This window comes from Lissotriton vulgaris, chromosome 2_2 (assembly GCF_964263255.1).
Source record: "Lissotriton vulgaris chromosome 2_2, aLisVul1.2, whole genome shotgun sequence".
Taxonomy (NCBI): domain Eukaryota; kingdom Metazoa; phylum Chordata; class Amphibia; order Caudata; family Salamandridae; genus Lissotriton; species Lissotriton vulgaris.
The window spans coordinates 115,459,038-115,480,660 of NC_141688.1; the positions used below are offsets into that span (position 1 = coordinate 115,459,038).

Consider the following 21,623-nt stretch of genomic DNA (forward strand, 5'->3'; position numbering starts at 1 on the left):
GGCATAGTGACCCTTGATCCCACATTTAAGGCAGGTTGTGTTTCTTGCATAACATTGAGGGTAGCTGGAGGAGTGGTTGGTGCTGCCACATCTGTAGCATTTAATCTTTGAAGAATCTGTGGGTGGTTTGGCTTTGGTTCCACGCATATTCTTAGAGACTTTGTCAATAGAGTCTTGAGGTGTTTCCCTTTGGGTCAATCCATGAATGCTGCTAGGAGTTGGAGTACTGTCAGTTATTGTTGCTTTATGGGTTTTCATCTCTTTAACCCAGTGAGAGGTATTTTCCTTGCCCTCTACAATAGCCATAGCTTACTTGAGAAATGGGTTTTTAGAAATAAGTTTTTCTTGCACTCTAGAACTATTAGTGCACCTGACCAGTTGATTGCATATCAATGAGTCAGTAAGGTTCCCAAATTCACAGGTACGGATAAGTGTTTTAAGTGAAGCTATATAATTCCCTATCTTTTCATTAGGTTCTTGGATCCTCATGAAAAACTTGTGCCTTTCTAACACAACCTTAATGCATGGTCCAAAATAAATTTGCGACCTTGTTATGGACATTTCAAACACATCGGGTGGTTCACCTTCTCCTTCACCAACAGGAATCCGATCGATACTCTTGTAAATGTTGCGCCCTTCAACTCGTAAATTATGAAGAAGAATGGCTTGTCTCCTATGAGCTGAAATTTTTTACCACCAATAGCTACCAAATTGGAGTCAAAAAGTCATTTTCACCTTTTCCATAGTAACAGTGGCTCTCCTTTTTCGCAAAGGAGGTGGTTGGCTCATTGTAGTTGCAGCCATGGTGAAGCTTAGTAGATCCAATAATAGTTTGATCAATAAAAATAAAACTGATATCAACAGGTTAGCATTTGACAACCAATGTGCGTAAGAGCCGGCAGCTTTTGAAAGTCACTAAGAGAAAAAGTATGGCAACAGTCAATTGAGGAAAACAAACCGTTAAAGGATTAGAACATTTCTAAGCACAGGCACCACTTTAATAACAGTCACAGAAGTAAATACTTGTACAACACGGAGTAAATAGCTGAAAGAGAGCTGAGGTGTTTCGTAGTAGGATTTTGTTTGTGTTCGTAGTCTTGTTCCATGTGAAATGCTCGTTGTCTAGGGGACGCAACAACAAAGATGGCGGCACACACGTAGTATAACGTGACGTGCGTAACGTGATGATGCGACTTACAGGGTGTGCTCATGGGCTAGCGTTACCACGCTATCAGCCACGTCATCAGCAGCGTCTCGAGAAGCAGCGGCCGACAGAAAAGACAAAAATGGGAAAAATTGTCCAATTTTGGCCAGGAATCATTCAAGGAGTCTTGAAAATCAGGAGAGCGCACCTCTTGTCTGGTCTCACCACAACGATGAGGAGGATGGTGTCGTGAGCAGTAACTGCCGAGCAAAAAGGCAAAATACTCACATTCCCTAATTTGAGCGTGGAATCACTGAAGAAGTCTGGAAAATCAGGATAATTCGTCAAGAATCACTGAAAGTCGCCTCTTCACTGGTCTCACGATGCAATAGGTGAGGAAAGATGGCAGTCCTTGGGTTCAGGAAAAAGGGGAGAGTTGGTGATAGGCTTGTCCCCCCGCAAGCTTCAACTCGTCGCCAGTGTTAAAAAGAGGCACACTGGTAAGTTTTCATGTCTAGTAAAGAACCACCAACTCCTGCAGCCAGCCTGCTTGATTCTCTTGGTAGTAACTATCTCACTCAAGACGTTACTATGGAGATAGAACTTCAAGCACATGCAGCCTTTAGAATGAACATAACAGCCTCCATTCCCACTCAGTGCATCCTAAACCCCAGCTGAGGATATACCAGTTCAGCCCATCATAGCAGGTCACTGCAATATAACCAATACCCAGAACAGACAGTGAGGGAGTCCTGCGAAACTTTCTCAACAAAGGATGAGCTAGCGTTACCCACATAAAAGATCAATAACTTAACACTTGCCAGAGGAAATCTACTGTAATGAATTGGTGATGGAAGATAACATGTAAAAGATTCAAAAAGGGTGTTGTAATGCATCTACACCCCCCCCATACACCATGCATACTTAAACTATATTGTTACAACCACCTGAAGTTTAGCTACACAGTATTAGCAATGGCTCCTAATGTGAATATACATCTTCCACAGTGTCCATTAGAATACTATTCTCTGTGAAGGGTGGGCTTGCCAGTCCACATGTGCAATTGGCCTCTTCCATCTCAGAGTGGGTTTGTTTCCTCATTGGCCTGTGATATCTACCAGTTCCATGCCCACTTGTAGTTCTGTGACCCCCTTCTCCCCAGTCGCTTGTCAGTGCATTTGCTGTTAGCAGCTCCATAGCTCTCCACCCAGTCCTATGCCTACGATGCTTATTTGAAGAAATGTGCCTTGGCATTCACCACCACCTTCAACTTAGCTGGGAACAACAGCATATAGGTTAGTAGATGACCCGCCACTTTTTAGGTTTCGCTGGGGGGGGGAGCCGTTAGGCTCCTCCTCCAGAGAAATCTGTAGTTTCTAGTATGGGTGACTTGAACACGCCCCTCTGCTTCATTGGCTAGCTCCATAAATGGAGGCTAGCCATTGGAACAGAGAGGCGTCCGTCAATGCCGGACCAGACACGGGGGCGTTCCCGAGATTCTTTGGCTTTGGCGACGTCACGCGACGCCGGGAACGCCCCCGAGTCTGGTCCGGCCGGGCCGTGCTTGCTGCTGTCCTGCCTTGTGTCCCTCCTCCCGCCGTCCCCACGTTTCCCGCCTCCCTCCCGACGTCCGTGACCTTTCCCGTCCCCCTCGTCCTCTCCCGCCCCCCCCCCCCCCCCCCCCCCCCCGAGAGCGGAGGAGGGAAGCCCGACTCGCCCAGCATACAGGTTTAATGTGGGCGTAGGATCCTGCTTTGAGAATCTGGTCACCCTACCTCCGGTCATCCCATTTTTCTATAGCTCCTGTCCTGCACAGCAGTCCATCGTTTGTGTCGTGACTCTCCCGGCTCAGTTACCCGGAAGCGGAAGCGGAAGCGCGGTTGTCAGACGGGTCAATGTCAGCAGCAGCAGCATGGCGGCTGCGATGCTTTTGCGAGTCTTGCGGTGCGCCTTGCCGAGGGCGGGCGGGAGCCTGAGCCTGCAGACCCGGGGGATGAGGGAAGGTACGTGCAGCCTGTGCAGGGCACCTGCTGGGAAAGGGACACTGGCCGCGGCGCTCCTGGCACAGCTTGAGGGAACTTTGGTACAACTTTCAGTTAAACACGGGCAGCTGCAGGGAACAGACACAGACCAGGAGCCGCGATTGACCTGCGGGCAGAGGAGGGAGGACATGTGCTGTAAGGCTGGGTTAGCAGATTACTGCATGTCACACTGGGACGCTGCTTTTCCAGATTTAGCTTTATTTTCAGGGGTGTGTGTTAAAATATTCCTACTTACTTGACCCAAGAATACAACTCCCATTTTTGGTCAGCTGCTCAGGTGACCTGGAGCCATCTGGCCCCTTTGCTTTAGAGCAGACAACATTAGCAGCTGGAGCTAGAGGCAAACCTGAGGAGGCGCTCCCCCCAGGCACAGGACCCGGAAGGTTGCCGGACCGAAGGGCACTAGAGGACATGCGCCTTAGGGGCAGACCGAGACTGGACCTTGGGTCATACCTAGAAAGGGTCAGGATCAGAAGCAGACCAGGATAGAGACTGGCTTGTACACAAACCACTACAGGCGCTGGACCTAGGTAGGGACAGTCCAAGGCAGGGGCTAGGTCAAGGCACATGGAGTGGATCTAGGAACGGTTTTGGACAGTAGGTGTACTGAGGAACAGTCCTTTACAGAAGTTGGACCAAGAGGCACTACGGGACAGGAGTAAGACAGCAGTCCGAAGCGGACGCTGGACCAGATTTTTCCTGGCACAATGTGAAGTGGTAAAATTGTACTTGCGGTAAATGTACAACAACTCGCATTCTCAAATGAGCTTTTCTGGGTCCGTTCTTATGAGGGCTTTTAGCTTTAGCGCCTATCTCTTTGACACGCTTACCTCACATGCAGCTTTCTATTCTGTAAAACATTAGAAGACTTTCACTGTTACATTATAAATTGGGTCATGCTGTGGTCTAAGTACATAGAGATGTGAACCAGAGGAGAAGCACGCTTAGAGGTGGGATCAAATGATAAATAATGAGGGGGGGGGGGCGCAAAGTGCCAGGGGAATAGGATGTGATCAAAAGCAGTACAAGAGTGTGGCAGAGAGCTAGAGATTGAAAAAGAGTAACGCGTGACAGGTGGAAAACCAGAGAAAGAGACATAAAGACAGAGAAAGCGAGAAAAGGCGAGATACAAAGAAATAGTGTCAGGGTTGAATGGAGAGTGATCAGAGCTCAGTGACAGAATGGAAATTGATAAGGCTATTGTGACAGCAAAAATAAAGTGACATGTTAGTCACAGGAAGTGTTTCTGTCATCAATAGTGCTAGTGTTTGGGAGCAGAAATGTTAAGGAGACGGGATCACGTTGAACCTCTCCAGAAAAGTGTTAATTATTTGATTTAATATGAAGATTCAGAATTGACTGGCTCAGTCCTCAAGCACAGAAGCTTTCACCCGCACATTACAGGTATTGGCTTCTATCTATCAAGGTAAATACATTTTAAAGACACAAGAGTTAGACAGTCAAGTAGTCATTTGGATTACACCAGAGCTACTTTTCACAATCTTGATAGTTTGAAGTCTTAAACAACAGAGCTTCCTCAAGTGCCACAAATAGTACAGTCTCAAGCTTTAGATAGTAGAGTTGAGGTCCTGCAATTCTTACGCGTTTGCTACAGACAGCAATTGTAGGCCTGACATAGCACAGAACCGATATACTTTAGAAAGATATAGTAATATGCCTGACGTAGCACAGAACTTGTGTACATTTGAAACATATAGCTATTACTAAGGCTACACAGAATGTACACGTTATGGCATTAGGTATCAGAGCTATTCTTCAGGTTGCACATATAAGGCACTCTGAGGCAATAAATGCTCAGAAATACTCCTCTGGTACATTGCTCTTATTATATGATTGACTAAGCATAGGTTTGTCGATTAGGATAATTACATTCATATAACACAGTCCTAAAGCACAGGTTCTGCCTGTGTCCGTCTGAATAGGTGTTAATGGGAATTCTCTATTCCTGCAGACGTAAAGGCAAACATTTAGGCGTGAACTGTGGTAGAACGAGACTTTATTTGTAAACTTCTGTTTCTTCAAATTGCAATCGATCACTCCAGCAGTTTCAACAGATGAATCTCTCCGCACCAGCTGGTCTCATGTCTCAAACGCCAAAGGTTATAACGTTGTGTTCTAAGCCTGAAATGATAGAAGCAAGATTCTTGATGCAAGAAATCTGGCATACTTACATAGCGAGCAGCCCGGGAAGCTCATGTAGCACCCCCATAGACTATAGTGTTAAGAGAAGTAGAGAGCAGATTATGATTTGATGAACAAACAATGCTAAGTAAATAGTAAGAAACAATCTTGTCTACCATACATTTTGGCATCATAAAAACTATCAGCACTGAATTCATTATACCCCAGACTCTGAACCCTGGAAGAAACGTTGTTCCGCATTTGCACTTGTGAAATAAGCTTATGTGCTTTTTAGAATCAACTTAAAGCCAATGCAGCAAACGTCTGACATGATCTTTTATCTTAAAACTTCGAGTTCAATGGACTATACATAACATAGCTCAACAGAGTGAAGTGCCCACAATCACCCTGCGTTTCTTTTCTGGGAAGCAGGTCTTTTTAGTTTATTCATGCCTTGTATTTCTTCGGATTCTGTAGTTTGCATTTACAATGCAATGGTTTTGCCTTTGTTAAAGTTAGAGCTATTGCCATTGCTCTTGACATTATTTTTATTTATGTTTTTTTAACATAAATAAATGGCATTGTCATTTACAATGCCACTAGCTTTATCTATCGCAAATGACACACACAAACACACACAGAGCCGCCCCACACACACCCCCACACAGAGCCCCCCACACAGAGCCCCGCACACACAGCCCCCCACACACACAGCCACACAGAGCCCCCCACACACACAGCCACACAGAGCCCTCCACACACACAGCCACACAAAGCTTCCTACACACACAGCCACACAGAGCCCTCCACACACACCAACACAGCACAAGCAGGCAACAGGGGCAGACGGAGGCACAAGCAGGCAACAGGGGCAGACGGAGGCACAAGCAGGCAACAGGGGCACACAGAGGCACAAGCAGGCAACAGGGGCCCACAGAGGCACAAGCAGGCAACAGGGGCCCACAGAGGCACAAGCAGGCAACAGGGGCACACAGAGGCACAAGCAGACAACAGGGGCACACAGAGGCACAAGCGGGCAACAGGGGCACAAGGAGGCACAAGCGGGCAACAGGGGCACGAAAACGAAGGCACAAGCAGGCAACAGGGGCAGGTGGAGAAAACACAATTTTCAACAGCCCACTTGGCTCTGCAACAGTTGCCTTTGAAAAGCAATACGGCGTAATGGGCATGATCAAATCCCGTCCCCTGCATAAAAAAAACAACAGCCTGAGGCGACTGCTAACACAGATGTAGTACAAGGCATTACACGGCAAGGGTGCTGCTGCCGGCAATTATCCTGGTATTTAAACAAATCTCTCTCTCTCACACACAGAGCCGCACCACACACACCCCCACACAGAGCCCCGCACACACAGCCACACAGAGCCCCCCACACACACAGCCACACAGAGCCCTCCACACACACAGCCACACAAAGCTTCCTACACACACAGCCACTGAGAGCAACTGCTGTGCTGTGACAGCTGTGTGGGCGGATGGCTGTGAGAGCTGTGTGGGCTGTGTGGGCTGTGTGGGCTGTGAGAGCTGTGTGAGCTGTGTGGGCTGTGAGAGCTGTGTGGGCTGTGAGAGCTGTGTGGGCTGTGAGAGCTGTGTGGGCTCTGAGAGCTGTGTGGGCTCTGAGAGCTGTGTGGGCTCTGAGAGCTGTGTGGGCTGTGTGGGCTGTGAGAGCTGTGTGGGCTGTGAGAGCTGTGTGGCCTGTGTGGGCTGAGAGAGCTGTGTGGGCTGTGAGAGCTGTTGGCAATGTAAATAACAATGCCATTTATTTATAAGTAAAAAAAAAAAGAAATGTCATGAGCAATGCCAATAACTCTAACTTTTCCAAAGGCGAAACCATTGCATTGTAAATGCTTGTTTACTGCTGTGAACAATCACCTCTGAGGCTTAACCGCTGCTGGGTAAAGTTGTGTATTTTCAACCTCACCCTTTACTGGAGATATGTTATTTGCTTCTGCATTTCTGTGGTGCAATGTGCTCCAAAGATCTTTTTGGTTTCGCCCATCCTGTCTGACACCTTACATAGGTCTGCTTGGAGCAGCCGAGTATCCAAAACAAATGTTTCTATCTTGTATTTCAACGGTGAACTTGTGTTGTGTATTGCCAGCAGGATCTGATCTACACGGTCAGTGGTCTCCATAATGGCACTATGGCTGATAAGAGGGTCAGCTGGTGCAGTTTTATCCATATTGGGGGGTTTCTGCTTGGACCAGGTGGGTGTGGTTTGAGGCTTTTTCTTTCAAATTATAGTACAAGTCACTCAAAAGGATGGGTCAGTAACCAGAGCTGTGTTTAGTTGTGTGTAAAACCTAGAATCGCAGTGGATACATCATGTGGTTTAAGGCGCTTTCCAAGGGGCAGGTATCCTCTGTTAACAAGCTGTAGCTGGGTGCAGGAATAGAAATACAGTGGAAGGCAAAACTTTGGTGAATGAACGTCCATCACACGTTTTGAACCTTGAATGGAACTGCTGTGACAATGGTTCCTTAAAGGTACACAGGTAACTCTTGAGCCGGTGGTCCTTTCTAAATATAAAGGACTAAGTACTGTTGCCTCCGTGCAGCGGTGAGGGGAAGCTAACTGCTGTTTGAGTTTTTTAAATGACTAATTCAAACCATGCTCTTCTTTTTCATATTATGAAGAATTACACATAAAATATTGTTACTAAATCAGGCCTTATGAGTAGTTTTCTAGAGGTTTAAATGTTGCTGAAATAGTGTGCAAATTTATAAATGTTTTTCAAAAACGCCATCGAATGAATTCCAACAATTGATAAATTAAATAAGGTTACCTACATCCATACTTCTAGCTACAATCCAACTGAAGAAGTCGGTTATTTTTCTACTGTGTAATATAAAACCTAAAGAAGGGTCTCCATCTCTGAATCTCATGAGGTGATTGGCTGATTGATGGGTGTCATTACATATTTTTCCATTTGGAGAGCAATTTTTCAATTTTGCAAGAGGCGACTTGGGTGGTAGGATGAATCGTGTGATATTAAATGAATAAATACATAAAATAAAAGGTTGTAAGGCAGCATAGTCCTATGAGGTTCATAACCAAGGCAAATTAAAAAATAGGCTGCTATACCTTACTTAACCATGGGTTATCTTTGATAATGCATCAGATTGTTCTCCTAATTCCTCAGATGCAACTAAGGAGACTTGAAGATGTTCTAGAATCGTAGCTTGTATTTATTGTTCATGTTGCACTTACCTGTAAAACCGCTGACTGTGATGGTGGGGGGAGGAGGTGCAGTGTTGTCGAGTGATATGGTGTGTGGTGCTGCTGAATATCTTCGAGTCGAGAGAGTGCTTCTTTTGAACTGTTGAAGAGCTGTTGAATATGACCGAGTTGTCATCTGATAGGTGGAGTGGGTTGTTAAAAGAAGGGATTGTGACAGAGAGGTGGACTTTGAGGAACATCTTAATACAGACTGGAATTGGTTGGCTTGATGGCAGGAGAATCAGAACAGTATTGTGGCAAAGATTGCAGCTGTAGACCTGGTAGAAAAGAGGATGCTGTGGTCGAGAAGTAGAATACTGAAAAGAGATGGCTGGGTTGCAGAAGATCTTAAGATGGCTGAGGGCTGGTACTTCATAGTACAGTCTCAAAAGAGCCTGAATGCCTACGGTTGTAAGAAATATTTGAGGAAAGATGTTTGATACGTTTTTGGAGAAAGGCCTCCGTTATTTTAGAGTGCAAGTGCAGAGAGGCGGTGTAGTAGGTGGAGCTAATTACAAGGCTAGCCAAAAGTTGTAAAGAAAGGCAACATTAGTCTAAAAAGTAGCTGGTAGGCTAACATAGGGGAGCAAGAGAAGGGGTTTGATTTATAGTCTCTGTAGTTTTCATAGTACCTTATGTTTTAGAGGCTCATTGCAAAAGGGCCCACATGATTAAATATAAAAATGCTTAAAATTGTGCTGATCTTTGGAATTTGTCCCAAGAAATTATTAACAGAACATCCAAGACCGAAGTTATTTTGCTTTTAAAGCTAATTAATCAGTGACTTAGCAACATCTGATATTATTAGTTAAAAACTAGTACGTCATTGCATGCGAGAGTGTCTTACCTACACACACATATGTTGGTAATGCTGGAAGTGTAATCCTCCTGACTAACCATGTCTTACTGCTCTTGTTAAAGCAGCTGCTCGGTCTTGACGCTGTTGCAGCGTGTAGTTGTCTACCCTAGAAATAAATAGAACTTTTCTCTTCTTTATATGTCTGTACAGCAGTCTACCAGTATCATACCAACATTATAATATTTCGTTTGTATGTTTAAAGGAAGGTGTGGTTTTATGGGGATGGTCAGTTTGCTAAAGATACGTTTTTTGCAGTATGATTAACTTATTTTCTACATTTCCAGGTAACACTTGTTTTTGCTTTCCAGATTGTTGACGGTGTTGTCCAAAGTATCAAACTCATCACAGAGTCAGCAAGCAAGCGCATTGCACAATTTGCTTTTGAGTACGCTAGGAACAACAAAAGAACCACTGTCACAGCTGTACACAAAGCAAACATCATGTAGGTTGCTTGGCTTTTTGTTGTTTCAATGCTGCCGAAGTGCATAGAAAATGTTGTACCAAGTGAAATGAAATGCAAAACTGGTCTGGCACAAGACGGCCGACATTGTATGGCGCTTCTGTGGAAGTTGCTGATCACCTAGCTGGAATTAGCCAACTACGAAGCGTTATTCCAAGTCTGTAGTGTCTGCGTTTGCATGCTTGTTGGAGCTATAGAACAAACTTGACTAATCCAGTCGTATAACTCAGGCACATGTTTTAGCTGCTCTCAGTCACCGATCCATCACTATGGAAAAACGTTTTAATTTTAGAACATTCCAAATTATAGCCTGCAAAATTGTCTTAATCATTAACCATTACTTTCCATCTTTGTTTTTTTCTATCCATCATACGATTACCTTCAGTCCAGCTTCGATTTAAAAGTAGCTATTCTGTTTCATTCTTGTGATTTTTGAAGCTGTTTTTGTTAACTTTCGTCTGAAAATCCACTCTTCCTCGTGGGCTTGTTATTTACATTCACATACTTGCGCTAAGACACACGTAAAGGAGGGGAAAACAGAACACGTTTTATTTAGGTATTTTTTAAATCCTTTCAGATACTTCATGGCCTTCTACGTAATAGGTAACTGTGTTTAGAGTGTTGAGATGTTGCCATTTTTAAAACTGAAAGCTGACCGTGATCTTAATAGTCTAATTTGTTTTCAGTCATTGCAAGATCTCTGGGTGCCTGGTAGTATTTTGAGGTTTAATTTCATTAAGTGCTCTTTTGGACTTGTTCAAGTTTTTGGCTTCTATTTTACGTTTGCTGGAAGCCATGGTTTTTTCCTAGTAGTAGGCTGCCTTTGATTTACTGTGGAATTTGCCCTCTGTTCGCTTTATTTCATGTATTTTTTACAATTTCTTTCTTAATTTATCGCTGTTTTACCCAGGTGTTTGGATAGACATGCAATTTGATAATTGTAATTCTATCCAGCATCCATATGCTGTCAAAGACCCAAAATATTGTGGCCTAGCCGCAGTCTTGTACCTTGGTCCAAACTAATACACTTTTCGTTACTACAAAGATATAATTTAACAGAAATGTTTTCAATGTTCACACCTCATACTATAACACTAGTACAGTACACAATGAAACATACAACAGTTACATCGTGAAAGTACACTTTCATCTGCCTCTCTTAAGATAAAGTTGGGTGAGATAGTTTGATTACTTTGCGTTTTTATTATTGCTGGAGCCTGTTTGTGGCTCCCCATTGCCACCTGATCAAAACACCTGAACATGGGCAAAATATGCTTGTTCAACTACCCCACAATTTATGAACGCACAAGGTTCTCGATTTCTTTGTTCTAGGTGTTGTTTGAACACGCCTGCCAAACTTCCACTGCCTTCTCTTATTGGCATTGCAAAGAGTAGGAAACCCTGCTTCTTGTTTAAACATTGGATTTCGAAGATCAGCCTTTACGCACCCGTACTTCAATTTGCTTGGGTAATATTTTGTTGAGAAAGTAAGTTTGGGCGCAGGTCTCCTAATGAGCCCTATTTATTGTCTTTTCCATCACAGAGATTGAATCCACATTCTCGGCCAGATATGCTCTTGTAAGGTCACCCAGTACTTACCTCTTGTTAAATAGGATCCAGTGATAAGATGGGTGTTGTCCAAAGATTAAGCTGTAGATCTCAAGCACATCGTCCATCCTGTAAACTGGCTTACACTTTCTCATTAAGGCCAAAAGAGGCATCTTTTTTTTTTTACCTCAAGTGATTGTGAAAAGCACAGGTGCAGCAAAGCAAATCATCCAAACGAAATGAATATGCAATGTGTACTTTGTTTAGTAGGACCACATTTGGCATGCATTCAGTGTTCAATGGAACCTCGGAACTGCCATATCTACTTCTATACCTTCACGGAGCTCTCCAGGTTGGAAATCATTTGCAAAATGTTCCTTGAGATATTTGGATGCTAAACAAATAGAACGTTTTAAGACTAGCTCATTCTTTTAATGTGTGCCAATTATACCTCAGAGACAGACTTGTCGGCATCATCAATTACATTACAGTGCAACTCGTGTATGATCAATTAAAACAAATTATCTCACTGTTTCGGTACACTCCAGTTCTTTACAACAGATTTAATCTATTTCCTTTTAGGACGAGTGACTACTTTCTAATCTGTATTTTGAATTACAAAGATGAATTGTGAACCTTTTTGTCTATTTACTAAAATCTGCCCTGACGCTGCATAGTGAACCAGAGACAGACAAATACTAGATAGGGAAACCTTTTTTGTAAACACTTGGTCCTGCATGATGTGCACATGTAGTGACGTGTCTAGCAGTGCAGGGAATCAATTGAAGTGAAGTGCTTTGTCTGCAAGGTAGCCTATTTCTCACCACATTGTGACTGATTAAACTTTCTTCCATTGTTCTTTAGTTGAACTCACATGTTCTCCTAAGTGTTGTGTTAATGAGCCCTTTGTCTGTGTTTAGTTAGCAGCTGCTGAAACAATTACTTGTTTGTTGTTCACACTCTTTCCTTTAGATGGCATGGTAATGAAAATATGTGGGTAGAATCGGCACTCAACTGATATAAACTCAATAGAGCACATGTTCCAGTCCATCTTTTAGTTGGTTCAGTAATTGCGAAAGTTGCATATCCTATTTCTCTTCACTAATAGCTTGGGCTGATACTAAGCAATGTGCTAGTGAGTTAACCCTCCCATGTCTGCACGCACTCTGGCGTCACTACTCTGCATTCTGAAGCCAGTGTTTGTACAGGATTGACTGTCGGTATTATATGAATACCCGTTTTGCAAGTTTCATTCTACTCCACCCTTTTGTGGTCGGGTACTGCTAGTCAGTGATCTCCTGGTATGTTGTAGTAAGCACACGCTGGCTTGTGTTGCAGAACTCAAGCTATTAACCCATTGCATGCTTATGACTAGCTCAGCTCGTCATGAGGCACAGTGGAGCTGTGCTCATGGCGAGCTGAGCTTGTCATAACTGCCACGGATGGCCCACACAGGGCTAATTCCCCACTGTGCGGGCGTTCTAAAGGAATGGGCGGAGTGGGCGGAGTCGTGACGAGCCCAGCTCGTCATGAGCACAGCCCCACTGTGCAGCATGACGAGCTAGGCTCGTCACGAGCACCGCAGTGCTGAATATAGCTTGGAAGAACATAATTACACATTTATTGTATAGCTGTTCAGTTGATATAATCCGGAAGTAAACAAGACACAGTTGTGATGTTGAAAAATGCAGTATTATGTGCCATTTGCTTTAAAACATATACATGTTTTCAATTCCAGGAGAATGTCTGATGGACTTTTTCTGAAGAAATGCAGAGAGGTTGCTGAAACCTTTAAAGATGTAAAGTTTAACGAAATGTACCTTGATACCGTGTGTTTAAATGTAAGTATCTGAGCAAAGCAATTTTGTGTTTGGAAATGCTTTAGGGCTTAAATCTTGGTAATAATGCCCCTAAAAATTATTTTCTTCTAGATGGTACAAGACCCATCCGAATTTGATGTGCTTGTAATGCCTAATTTATACGGAGATATCCTAAGGTAGGTTTTTTATTCATGCAGAAACATTTTTAGGAACATGCCATGCACTTGATACTCTATTCCTGTGGAATGACTTATCTCTTGGTCAACATTCTAAGTAGTAAAACCTCAAGCCTGGCATAGTACCTTGTGGGAATCATGCATCCACTTAGATCCTTACCTAATAAACATACTCATTAAACAAACCTTCACTATGTGCGTCTGAAACTTTATCTACAAAACTCTTGCCATGAAGATTATGCAACAAAGACAATGTCAGTATCACAGTACACATATGTGCTGATATCCTTGGTAAAGGGTCAACTAAATCCAACCATACTATGCTCTGTGAGACAGCTAACGAAGAGTTTCAAGTTTAACAGCAACATCGTTTTCAAACCTGGGCACTCCCATGGCTGACCACTCCGTGTTGGTTTAGCAAAAGTGTACTATGGTTGCAATTCAAAGACGGTCAAGATATAGACAAGGCTTTGAATGCATGTGATCACCACCGCACTGTGGAATAGATACTCAAACAGCTAAGATCAATCAGTGGTTTAAAGTGCGCGCTACTCACTCGTGAGGGTCTCAAGGCGCTGGTAGGGGAGAGGAACAGCTCCGGGTCAGTTGAAGAGCCAGGTCTTGAGGTGTGGAGGGTTGGGGAACATCTGATGTTGACCGGGAGCTCGTTCCAGGTTTTGGCTGCGATGTAGGAGAAAGCTCTCCCGCCCGTTCTGTTTCTGCGGATGCGGGGGACCTCTGCCAGGGCAAGGTCAGCGGAGCGGAGGTTCATCTTGGGTACTTGGAAACATTCTCGGTCGTTGAGGTATTTGGGTCCGATGTTGTTGAGGGATTTGTATGCATGGGTGAGGAGTTTGTAGGTGGCCCTCTTCTCGATGGGGAGCCAGTGGAGGCTTCGCAGGTGTTGGGTCATATGTTTATGGCGCGGTGTCCCTAGGACGAGCCTGGCGGCAGCGTTCTGGATGGTCTGGAGCTTGTTTAGAAGAGTTTTGTTGATTCCGGCATAGAAGGCGTTGCCGTAGTAGAGTCTGCTGGTGATGAGTGCGTGGGTGACGGTCTTTCTGCAGTTGGGGGGGATACATTTGAAAGTATTACGGAGGATATGGAGGCAGTTGAAACTGGTGTAGGAGACAGCATTGATCTGGTGGTTCATGGAGAGGGAGGAGTCGAGGATTATGCTGAGGTTCCGAGCGTGGTCTGTCGGGGTGGGTGGGCTCCCGAGGGCGGAGGGCCACCATGTGTTGTCCCAGGCGGAGGTGCAGGTCCAGGTCCGAGGATGAGGACCTTGGTCTTCTCGGAGTTGAGCTTTAGGCAGCAGTCCTTCATCCAGGCAGCTACGCTTATCATTCCTTCCGGGAAGCTGTGTCTGGTGATTTCCGGGTTCTTGGTGAGGGAGAGGATGAGTTTGGTGTCATCAGCGTAGGATAGATGCTAAATGTAAATGTAAATGTATGTGTCTTGTAAAGCGCACTGCTGCCCTGAGGCGTGGAGGCGCTGTAGACCGCTGGGGAACCCGTCCTGGCTATCCCTGTGAGATGGTCCCTACTAGGTATCTCCAAGGTGAAACCAGGCATCCCCGGCGAATGTGGGGGGCCGTTGTAGAGATGAGGCAAGCTAATGCCCAGAGTTGCCGAGTGTGATCCCTGGTTAGAGTAGGCACCGAGCCGAGAATGATCAAGTCCGCTGACCCTGGTCCAAGACCCTGCCGCGTCCGGAATTGAACCCTGGTCCCGGGCCGTTCTCTGCTTCCGGGTCTGCCGCCTCTAACCAGTGAGCCACACCACTCGACTAAGCCTGTACTGTGCTAAGCCTGTGCTGCCTGACGATGGCGGCGAAGGGGGCCATGTAGATGTTGAAGAGCATCGGGCTTATTAAAGATCCTTGGGATACTTCACAGACGATGTCAGTCGGGTCGGAGAGGAAGGGGGGAGTCTGATCCTATGGGTTCTGCTGGAGAGGAAGGATTGGATCCAGTTGAGGGCAGATCCCTGTATTCCTGTGTTGTGTAGTCTGGCGGCTTGTATGCGATGTGAGATGGCGTTGAACGCTGCAGAGAGGTCTAGGAGGATGAGGGCTGCGGTGTGTCCCTGGTCTTCCAGCATGCGGATGTTTTCCGTGGCTGCGAGAAGGGCGGTCTCGGTGCTGTGGTTGCTGCGGAAGCCAGACTGGGAAGCGTCTAGGATGCAGTGTTCTTCGATGAAGGCAGTCAGCTGGGCATTCACGAGTCTTTCGGTGACTTTAGCTGCGAAAGGGAGGAGAGAAATGGACCAGTAGTTCTCCAGGTCAGTTAGGTCGGCCGTCGGTTTCTTGAGAAGGGGTTTCACCTCTGTGCGTTTCCAGTCGCCAGGGCCGGTGCCGGATATGAGGGAGGAGTTGATTGTATGTCCTAGTTCGGGTGCGATGGCAGTGGCGGCCCTGTGGAAGATGTGAGGGGGCAGGGGTCCTTTGGGGCTCCTGAGTGGGTCTTCTTCATGGTTGAGGAGATGAGCTTGACAGACGCGGTGGCCCAGGAGGTGATGGTCCGCTTCTCGGCAGTGGTGGGTGGTGTGGTGCGGTCTTCTGCAGGCTCGCTGAACTTGTCGTAGAGGGCTTTGATCTTCAGGTGGAAGTAGGAGCTGAGTTTGTCGCAGAGTTCCTGGGAGGGTGCGATGTCAGTGTTTTCGCAGGTGGGTTTTGCAAACTGCTGAATGACTTTGAACAGTTCCTTGGTGTTGGATGCGTTAGACTTGACTTTGTCTCTGAGGAAGGTTCTTTTGGTGTCCTTTATACGCTGGTGGTAGTCCTTCATGGCGATCTTGTGGTTGTTCCGGGCTTCCGTGGTCTACTGGTTCCGCCAGGTTTTCTCCAAACATCTGCAGGTGCGTTTGGCTTCTTGGAGTTCGGTGGTGAACCAGACGGCCTTCGGTGGGCATTGTTTAGCCCTGTGTCGGAGGGGTACCAGCTTGTCGGCGCAGCAGGAGACCCAGCAGTGGAATTCCCTGGCTGCAGAGTTGGTGTCGGTTGTGGCCTTGGTGGGGGAGAGAGGGGTCTTGGAGGAGGGTTAAGTTCAGGTTTTCCTCGGTGACCTTACTCCAGTTCCGTCGAGGTGGGCGCGGGTGTGGTGGTGGTGTGGAAACTGAAATGGACGCAGTGGTGGTCTGTCCAGAGGGACTGGGTGGTGTGGCTGAAGTGGATGTTTGATCCTCCACGAAGATGGGGTCGAGGGTGTAACCTACTCTTTGCTGATGAACTGTTTCAGTCCTAGGTTGGCGAGGTTCTCGAGGGGTGTGGTGGAGTCCGGATGTCCTCTGGGTGGAATTTCCGGTCCCCAGGCAAGATGTTGTCAGTGGAGTTGATGGCGTGGGGTGCGGCGAGTTAGGTGATGGTGGTTGCGGGCTTAGCGCGGGATCCTGGCGGCCTGCAGATGAGGGTGCCGCGTAGCTTGGTTCTGGGGCTGGTCTGGATCTGGAAATGGAGGTGTTCCGTATTGGAGTGTCAGTCGCTTGTGCTGGATGTGGAGAGTCGGAGTGTGGTCTTGTGTGCGATGGCGAGACCTCCTCCCGGGGCGGTGTGGGAGTTGGTCCAGGTTTCCATGAAGAATGCGACGTCGGGCGAGAGTGTCGATCAGGTTCCAGATCTCTACGGCATGTCGGTGTATGGAGTGCATGTTAAGAAGGATGCGGTTCAGGGTTTCAGTGGGTCGTCCAGTAGGTGGTCCTTCGGTGGCTGTGGGCGTCATGTCGACGGTGAAAGATCTTCGGCAGTGTCTGCACGAGAACTGCCCTTGGGTTGTCTTGGGGGAGGATCTCACGCAGTCGGTGTGGCCTCTGGGGTTGAGAGCGTGGAGTCTGGCTGAGTCGTAGCGGTGGGTGCCAGGAGAACCAGGGTTCCTGGCGCAGGTCGCGGTCGGTCACGGACCGGCGCTGACGGTCTTGCCTTGAGGACGCCAGCAGGGCGACCGCCAATTACTAGGGGGATGGGTTGGGAGCAGAGGAGTGGGAGGTGGAAAGTGGGAGCGGGGCTGATTGGGGGCGGGGCCGCAGAGACAGTAGCGCCGGGAAAGTAGGCTACAGTCAGGCAAAAATTACAAATAGCAGGAGGAAAACGGCAATAACAGTAAAATACAGTACGCAGGAAAAACAATAAGCAGACAACAGTCAGGTGCAAATTACAATAGCAGGGGGAAAACAGCAATACCGAGGTACCGCAGCAGCCTCGAACCTGGGGGAGAGAGGCTCAATACTCGGCGATCCGGCTGAAGAGTGGCATTGCTGGGGAGAGTGCTACCTGACCGGAGGTCAAGGAATCACACCTTTAACTGGTTAGCTATTGTTTCACATTCAGATCTAAAACAAAAGATAATCTTTTTTCTGTTGCTGCTCTTTAAATTAATTTCGAATTTTAAGTGACAGTTACGCTTTGAAATGTTCAGTCCGCTTTATTTTAGCAATGTCCAAAGTTCATATAAGCCCATAATTCCAACTCCAGTCTATCATGCAATTAGTTGTATTTAATTATACATTATTGCATTGATACATTTGTATTGCACATTCTTCTTAACTCTTTTTATTTGAACATTGCTTATTGTACAGCCTATGTAGGAGGAGAGTACAGAATAGCACGTCATACATAACTATTACATTTGTACATAGTCTAGGCAGTGGTCAAGTGTACATCAAGATTGGTGCATTTAGGGCCTATTACCATTCATAAATGTTTAGCTCCACCAGCTCACCAGGACTGTTCTACCTGTTTTTGTCCCCCACACCCCCCTCCCAATTAACATAACCTCGCATCAGAAACACTTGAAGTCAAGCCAGGCCCCCCCTACACCTTTTTCCATTTCTTGGGGCAGCCTTTGTTTTGCCCTTAGGCACACGTCAAGGTCAGATTCCCAATCATTGATGCATAGGGGAGTGTTCATACCCCACGCCCGGGACAATATTGCGTATGGCCAGCCCTGCCGACATTGTTAACCAGATCTGGTGGTACTTGAATTTAGTTCTCCTCTCCTGATATCATCAGAAGGAGCCATTTTGCATCTATGAGGACATGTCAGGACAGAACCTGGAACATTAATGCCGTGGCCTTTTCCCAAAATTCCTGTTTCAGCGGGCATTCACATAGGATATGAAACCATGTGCCCTCTTTGTTGCATCCCAAGGCAGAAAGATGCATCTGCTCTAGCTATCCTGTGTAAGAGTGTCCTTGTAGTAGGACCTGTGTAGTATCCTTAGTTGAGCTTATCTGAACTAGGCTACAATAGCTATTTCATGTATTGCACATTCTTGACACAAATGAGAACTTCAAATACTTAATGGGTGGTCAAGTAAAGAGTTACTCAGTTTGTTGTTTACTGTCAGTAGAGTGTGCGTTCCGACGTGTGGTCAGTGTTAGAAGTATTTTGGTATCGTGTGAGGCTTGAAGATATGCAGGAAACATTTTGTGGCAAACGTTTTATATGTGATTATAAGTGGCATGAGACTGAAAGGAATGGGAAAGGTAGCTTAATCTGCATGTTGTCTTTCTCTAACACTAGTCCTGATACTGTATTTGGTGGGTAGATTTTGTGTCGAAGACTACCTTAAAGAACGGTGGTGCTCGATACATGTAATAGACTCCACTGTTTTCTGCATAATATCCTCCTCATTCAAAGAAAACTGCCTTCAGAAACTGTGGTTCTGCATCTTTTAAATGTGAACTCGCTAGTAACTATTCTTTTCCTCTCAGCTTCCTACCATTTCTGCTCCAACACCGTGTCCGGGCTGTAACAGTTTCATCCCTTGTGTGCCTATCACACTTTTGTAGCTGGCTGGGGTCCTGCTGCCCCTATCGCCTACAGGCTGCATGGACTGGCTCGCAAGAGATCTATGGGTGTGGGCTGGTTGGACAAGTGGGAATACATCGCTCACTCCAATGACCAGGCCAGAGAAACCTCAACTGTTGCCATATGGTGATCAGACTGATCACATCCAGCATCAATACAGAGTGTATCTGGTATATGGTAGAGCCATTTTTACTTGCAAATTGTAAGTGGGTGAAATTTAATTTACACACTGACTTTTTGGAAGTTCTATTCAGTGGCTCATACTTCTAGGTTAAGAAAGACCCAGTCTTAGAAAACATTAACAGCAGATATTCTATTGTATTGCAATTGCATTTATATAGTGCTTGTTGGACCCGGGGTCACCGTTCCACCTAGGGTAGCCTGGCACAAAGTGGGAAGGTCTAACTTCAAAGCAACTTGTCGTACTTGTGCCACACTCAACACCCCAGCGTACCTCCCAAAAATGACACCACACCGATTTAGAAAAGGTAGAAAAGCTTTATCTTTCCTTTCGATTGGGTTTTCAGTTGCAACACAATTTAATAAATCGACATTTTAGGCATTGCCATCAGATCACCTGCATTAGTAAACACATGTCATGGCATAAGATTGCATTTCGTAAGCGAACCTTACTTAGTCATAGCACTAGAAAGCAGATTAGACATAAAAGTACATTGAAAAGGAATCAAGCAGCTGAGTGCCTAGAATGACGAAGGCAGGTTAATACATTAAATCATAAAACATTGAATTCGCAATACTTTCACTTAAGGAAGGCAGGTCAATACATTCAATTATATAAGCATTGAATTGTCTCTGTGTTACGTCCACCAAAAGTAGGAAGGTGTTGATTCCAGCACTGTAACAGGATTCCTACTTCCAGTCAGGCATGGCTTCCCATTACTTTAGCAGGTAAACATGCTCTCAGTTTGTTATTTTCCAAGCGCAGTTTACAGGGCTCACCTTTCACTTTCTTTCACTAGGGCCAGGGAGGTCGATCAAAATTAGGGCCCAGCAAAGGTCACTGCGCACTGTGCCTCCCCTCCTTCCAGCCCCAGAACCCGGCTTACTTTTGGGTAAAACAATTCTGTCAGGTGGTCCGGAAGAGCGCGAGGCTTCCTAAAGAGGACTCCCGGACTCCCGGTGTTGTCCTCAATCAATGCCGGCAGACCCCGGAGGCGGGTCCCACACCGGAGACCTGTCGGGGGTTTAATCTGGCCTCCCCCGTCTCTTCCGCGTCTCTCCTCCCTCAGCACACTACGGGATGGAACTTCACTCGGGCCCGGCCTCCTCTTAACCCGCACCTCACCTTCCATCGCCTCCTTCTGTCAACGCCAGGCGGAGCTGGACCAGCCTCCGTCGCCCAGCAACCAACTCCGAGGCGCCCCCCCTCTCCACGCCAACACTTGCTCCCAGGGACTCCACCACTGGGGAACCGGCGGACAGATGTCCCCTGCAGCAAGGGTGGGGTCCAACAGTTCGATGGCGCCCTCAGCTAAGGCACGAACCAGGCCAGCGGAGGTGAGACGGCATAAGCACAAAGAGTGCGGAATGGCCCCAGGGTCCACGGCGGTGAAGTAGGACAATGCCCCACACGAGAGGAGGCTTAGGGGAGCTTTCAGGACAGCCAGTCACTGATCGCACTAGGGTTCCGGGTGGCAGCAGGGGTGAGGAGGTTAGTGACAGAAGTCTTGGCCCTTGACAGAAGGCAGCAACACTCGCCCCCAGCTACCAGATCAAATGCCCCCAATCCACCAATGTCAGACCAGGGCTTCCCACTCAAAGGAGGCACAAGGGGCGGGTGATGTGGACCCCGGAGTGAGGTGATAATGGCAGGGCTAAGTCAATGTTCAGGGGGTAGCGTCAACAGAGGGGGGTAGCGGGCCCAAAGGACAGTCAGATCCCCCCTCAGTGCACCAACCTCCCCACTTAGTAGCCTTCACTCCTGACCAGACTCTACACAAAATGGCCGTCCAACATCACCCCTATATATAGCCTGAGCCCTGAATGACTAGAGTGGACCAGAAGGTTCTGGAACCCCTCATGTCATCCTATGGCCCAAGACTCTGAGGCAACAGTTGACAGGCCACCATTTTGTAGAAGAGCACCTACTCTTCCTCCATTTTAAAAGAGCACCAGCGCCTCATTACTAATTGGTAATAATGAGGCGCCCAGAGACCTAAGGTCAACACCCAAAAACCACAGTGGACGCAAAAATAGAGGGCAAAAACAAAGGAGAAAAATAAGGAGGAACCACCCAAAGGGCTGACAGGTCCAACAGTGCTCACAACCCCGATATGGCTACGCTGGAACCCATAAAGGATAAGTGATGAATTAGTATAGTAATTTTTTCAGTTGGATATGTTAGTCAGTTATTTGGATTCAGAAG

At 46.5% G+C, this 21,623-nt stretch overlaps 1 protein-coding gene across 2 annotated transcripts in view; it reads left to right on the top strand.

Moving 5' to 3' along the window:
• Positions 1 to 21,623, top strand: part of IDH3A (isocitrate dehydrogenase (NAD(+)) 3 catalytic subunit alpha) — a 142,136-nt gene that overhangs the window by 59,896 nt on the left and 60,617 nt on the right. For both annotated transcript variants that reach the window (XM_086959410.1, XM_086959409.1), the window contains 3 exons: positions 9,736 to 9,869; positions 13,174 to 13,276; positions 13,367 to 13,431. In XM_086959410.1, the coding sequence (XP_086815536.1) occupies positions 9,736 to 9,869; positions 13,174 to 13,276; positions 13,367 to 13,431 (302 nt within the window). The remainder of the gene's footprint in view (positions 1 to 9,735; positions 9,870 to 13,173; positions 13,277 to 13,366; positions 13,432 to 21,623) is intronic.